Source organism: Triticum urartu, chromosome 3A (assembly GCF_056163025.1).
Source record: "Triticum urartu cultivar PI428250 chromosome 3A, HENAU_Tu73, whole genome shotgun sequence".
Taxonomy (NCBI): domain Eukaryota; kingdom Viridiplantae; phylum Streptophyta; class Magnoliopsida; order Poales; family Poaceae; genus Triticum; species Triticum urartu.
The window spans coordinates 255112301-255117925 of record NC_141875.1 but is presented as its reverse complement, the minus strand read 5'-3'; the positions used below and the strand labels follow the sequence as shown (position 1 = coordinate 255117925).

The following is a 5625-nucleotide window of genomic DNA, read 5'->3' as shown; positions in this document are numbered from 1 at the left end:
AAAGCTAAATTAAGAACTTAAGTGCAGCAACCGAATGTGCAGGAATCAAGAATAAAAAAAGATCCACTGACTTGAAGGATACACAGAGCATGGCAAACGAAATCAATGGGAGGAAAGCACTAACGCAAAAGAACACCTATGGGGCATGAACATGCACACCTAGTAATTAACGTACCCACTCCAATCTAACTACACACATATGACTGAAATCTAATTAATAGGTAGGTTAGGAACAATCCAAAGTAATAGAGAAAATCACTATGACGATGGGAAGGAAGAGTGGCAGAGGCTAGAGGACAGTGGGTAACTTTGTCTATTGTATAATACCTTATGATGACACTGTCAATTAGAGCACGGAAATCCTTCAGCAGTTTTTCAATGTGAATTCCATTCAAGGGGTCCTGAATCCTGATATGCTAGTACTTTGTTGCCATTGTGTCACCGAGACAAGCCTATCCGGTGTGGCCAATTGAATGCTAAACGGTCTATGAAGCAGTTTTTATGAATCTCGATGCCACGACCGAGTCCTTGGCTGGCCGGCCAGCCTCTCCACCTACTCATTCCCCCATACCCAAAAGGAAGCCATCACATGACTCTTTTTAAAAGATCGATCGTTCTTTATTGAGAAGAGAAAGATGGAAACGGAAGCAGGGCATGGAAAAAACATTAGACGGTTGGGCTTCCTTTGTTTCAGATCAGGGCTAGATATTTTATAGATCAGGCTTAAATGAGATGATTGCGCTTCCTTTTGTTTCAGAATAATTTGGTAATGAGACGACCGGGCTTCGTTGTGCAGTATAAATAAGACTGTAATCCATTTCTTTTGCATGGCAGTTATGACGGCCCAAAGGATGCATGTCTCACGGTTGCATGTAGAGGCATTGCTTGGTGGAGAATTGATGACGTGACTAGATGCTGATGTGAACACCTAGCATGTTTAGAGAAATAAGGTAGTGGGGATGAACTCTTTAGGTATTATAGATTTCAAAGCAGACTTAACACAGAGGAGAATATCACCAAAAAATGGTGCAAAATTTTCCCCTCAATCGAGTCCATTGAATATATTATGTTTTGTCGTAAAGTAGTGGAATACGTCTGGAGGTGCCTAAATCTAAAATCCATGGCCAGGCAAGCTTCAGACATGCTTCAGTTTGCAAACGATGTGCATCAGTGTATACAACACAGTCTATGGCCGATTGTTTTTACAACCCTGTGTTGGTATATGTAGCATGCAATTCCAAAAAAAATCCTACGCTCATGCAAGATCTATCTAGGAGATGCATAGCAACGAGAGGGGGAGAGTGTGTCCACGTACCCTCGTAGACCGAAAGCGGAAGCGTTAGTTTAACGCAATTGATGTAGTCGAATGTCTTCTCGATTCAACCGATCAAGTACCGAACGTACAACACCTCCGAGTTCTGCACACGTTCAGCTCGATGACGTCCCTCGAACTCTTGATCCAGCAAAGTGTCGAGGGAGAGTTTCGTCAGCACAATGGCATGGTGACGGTGATGGTGAAGTGATCCGCGCAGAGCTTCACCTAAGCACTACGTGAATATGACCGGAGGCGTAAACTATGGAGAGGGGCACTGCACACGGCTAACAATGTTTGTTATGTGTTCTAGGCGCCCCCTCCCCACATATATATAGGTGGGAGGGGGAGGGGGACAGCCATGGGGCGCCCCAAGTAGGAGGAATCCTACTTGGGGGCCTCCTCCAATTCGGCGTCCCCTTTTCCTTATCTTCGAAGGGGGGAAGGAAAGAGGGGAGAGGGGAAAGGAAGGGGGGATCCTATTCCCTCTATTTATTTCCTCCTCCCCTTTTACTTTCTCCACTTAGGACGGCCCATATGGGGGCGCACTAGCCCCTTAGGGGCTGGTCTGTCTCGCCCTTGGCCCAATAAGGCCCATATCTTTGCCGGGGGGGGGGGGTGCCCGGAACCCCTTCCGGTGACTCGATACGTACCCGATACCCCCAGAACACTTCCGGTATTCGAATACTATCATCCTATATATGAATCTTTACCTCTCGACCATTTCGAGACTTCTCGTCATGTCTGTGATCTCATACGGGACTCCGAACAACATTCGGTCACCAAATCACATAACTCATATAATACAAAATTGTCATCGAAACGTTAAGCGTGCGGACCCTACGGGTTCGAGAACTATGTAGACATGACCGAGACACATCTCTGATCAATAACCAACAGCGGAACCTGGATGCTCATATTGGTTCCTACATATTCTACGAAGATCTTTATCGGTCAAACCGCTAGGACAACATACATCATTCCCTTTGTCATCGGTATGTTACTTGCCCGAGATTCGATCGTCGGTATCTTCATACCTAGTTCAATCTCGTTACTGGCAAGTCTCTTTACTCATTCCGTAATGCATCATCCCGCAACTAACTCATTAGTCACATTGCTTGCAAGGCTTATTATGATGTGCATTACCGAGAGGGCCCAGAGATACCTCTGCGATACTCGGAGTGACAAATCCTAGTCTCGATCTATGCCAACCCAACAAAAACCTTCAGAGATACCTGTGGAGCATCTTTATAATCATCCAGTTACGTTGTGACGTTTGATAGCACACAAGGTATTCCTCCGGTATTCTGGAGTTGCATAATCTCATAGTCAAAGGAATATGTATAAGTCATGAAGAAAACAATACCAATAAAACTTAACGATCATTATGCTAAGCTAATGGATGGGTCTTGTCCATCACATCATTCTCCTAATGATGTGATCCCGTTCATCAAATGACAACACATGTCTATGGTTAGGAAACTTAACCATCTTTGATTAACAAGCTAGTCTAGTACAGGCTTACTAGGGACAATGTGTTTTGTCTATGTATCTACACATGTATCAAGTTTCCGGTTAATAAAATTCTAGCATGAATAATAAACATTTATCATGATATAAGGAAATATAAAGTAACAACTTTATTATTGCCTCTAGGGCATATTTCCTTCACCCTGTACAGTTACTCTCCGGCAATGCAGAAATGAAGTGTTTAATAACAAAGAATTGCCACCACATTTGATTTCACAATGCATCAGCGAGGATTTGAAGCTCTGGGCTAACATGGCAATGAAGGAATCACACAAGATTTCTCTCCTATCTTGGGCACATATATTTTCTGGCACGTAAACTATTTACACTCATGTACTCTCTTTTGTTGTTTTTCCCTTCATTTCATTTTTGTTTCTACAAGCTTTTGCTTGTTGATTCTCGTGTGCGCCCGGACCATGGTTGGCCTTCACGACCTTTTTTAATACAAGGTAGTGATCACTACCTTGCACTTAAAAAAACTTTTGTTCTTGTGTGTTTGCTTATTGTAGCGTCTGCGCTGAGGGGATCCTCATGCGATTCATAAGCACTAAATGCGAGTATCTTAAGCACTTCTTCCCAATTTTAATTCATGTCTTTTGTGAGGTTTAGTTTTCCCTCGCCTTATTTTTTTCTTCCTTCTAGTGCATAGTTGAAAATTTTGGGTATATTTTGTAAGCGAAACATCTTCCCAGATGTGCAATAAGTGCTCATGAATCAAGTTAGCCTTTTCTGCACCATATCTGTCATGGTACTTATTTCATTGTTAACTTACCTATTAAAATACTAGAAAGTATCACTTTGTAATAATGATAGTTTCTCATGGAGACTGAACAATAATTCTCCAATACTTTGAGTTGCGTACGAGCCATGTGCAGGCATCAATCAGATAATTGAGGATTTATCAAGCTATATTGCGAACATGAGTGGAGAAATGGATGGAGATGGTTGGTCATTTGTTGTGCTTTATTGCAATTTTGACAGGGGATAGCTATGATCTTGGAGATAGAGATCGCAATTCCGTTCTAGTGCTTTTGCTGGTAGCCACTCCAGAGTAAGTGAGGACCTGACCATGCACTGATTCATGTAATGCTCTATTCTTGACATGCACCTAAGTTCTCACTTCATATTTTCATGCTTTGTTTCAGTATGCTGCAGGGTGTGCTCCTGTGAGAATTGGCGATTTAGTTGCATGTGTTCAGTCAAACAATATGGAGCTTGATTCTACATATGTTGAACTCTAGCTTGTTTGGAATGAAAGATTGGGATGAGGTAGCATTGATATCTATATCATGTTTTTGCACATAATGAATTACAGTTTTGATCGGTCGCCCTTCTCTGCAATTTCTATGTGATTCCCACCCCTTCATGTATATATGAGTAATGGGAATCAATCAATGCTGAGGAGTATGTGTACTAATTTTAGGATGAAATAGATTCAAATGGGAGCATTGTTGGTCTCACTCTCCTATATATGTGTTGTACCATAATTGTGAGAATCGGAATTAGTTAATACATGATAGTCGTTTTGGGGGGAATTTTAGTACCGGGATTTTGAAAAATTATCTACATCATCTTGCTTGTAGGGACTTTGACCATGCCAAACAATTATTATGAAAGGTCGTTGCTCTTTACTGATAAAACAATCAAACTTTTCAAGGCAAATATGGCTGGCAGCGACGGTGACAATTTTGTACCACAAATTAAGAAACCTGCAGGACAAAAGAAGAAGAAGCCACCCAAGAAGGTTGGTCCTTGATCAAGCCTTTTCTTATCTCCTATGTCATAGTTTATTTGCTGCTTTGATAGGTCAATTTAACAATTTCGTAGGCAAGTGCACCGGTGAAAGATGAAGAGGAAGAAGTGGCTGATCCGAAAGACCGCTTGGCTGCTTATAATCTTGGGGATTCCTCTCCAGAACATAGTGGTAATGGCTGTTGGCATTATGTTGTGTGTGTGAACACAAAACATCCATCTCTTACAAGTTTATGCTGATGGTGTAACCATTTGTGCAGCCAGGGAAATAGGAAAACAACGAAAAGGAAAGAAAGGGAGGAACGGACCAAACAAAAAAGGCGCAACAAAGAAGGGCATGTCATCCTTAGCTAAGATTTCCAATGAAGAGATAGCAGAGCCACATCATGAGAGCGAGGATGGGGGTCTTCCATGCAAGTTAAGAAAAAAACTAAAGGAAGAAAGCCTGTTGCCGAAAAGCCGAAGACGACTGCCATCAAAAAGAGGGCACCAGCTCAAAGCAAAGGCATGAGGCAGAAATGATGGAAGAAATATTCAAGCCTACTAATGACAACAATCTCGGTGTCCTTCTAGTGAGAAGAAGGCCTAGAGGATCAGGGCCTCTCCTTTCAAAAAGAAAAGCGGCTCGTTTTTGCAGAGTGGTGAGTGCTTCAACAGGGACAAAAAGATGTCGAGGCTCCTCCCTCTAGCAGTTTTGCTGAGATAGTTCCACCGAGAAGGACAAAAAGGGAAGAGGAAGGCAAAGTAGTCTACATCGCTTCCGCGGGCGAAGATGATGAGTCCGAGGTAGATATATAAAGTGTGGTGCAACTAACTCTGTGATGTTACTTGACCCTGAGTTTTAGATCTAATTGCCGATGAATAGATGAAATACTAAAATGAAATGTTGTAAAGTGTGGTGCAACTAATTTTGTGATGTTACTTGACCTTGAGTTTTAGATCTAATTGCTGACGAATAGATGAAATAGTAAAATGAAATGTCCTATTTTCCAGTTTTGTAAAACTTTGAGAATACCAATTCCACATTAATG

General features: G+C 42.0%; 1 protein-coding gene across 1 annotated transcript; it reads left to right on the top strand.

Annotated features, from left to right (window-relative positions):
• Positions 1–4069: 4069 nt before the first annotated feature.
• Positions 4070–5105, top strand: LOC147979377 (uncharacterized). Its single transcript, XM_087516737.1, has 4 exons — positions 4070–4111; positions 4500–4586; positions 4670–4766; positions 4855–5105. The coding sequence occupies exons 1-4, from the start codon at positions 4070–4072 to the stop codon at positions 5103–5105; spliced, it is 477 nt and encodes a 158-aa protein (XP_087372863.1).
• The last annotated feature ends 520 nt before the right edge of the window (positions 5106–5625 follow it).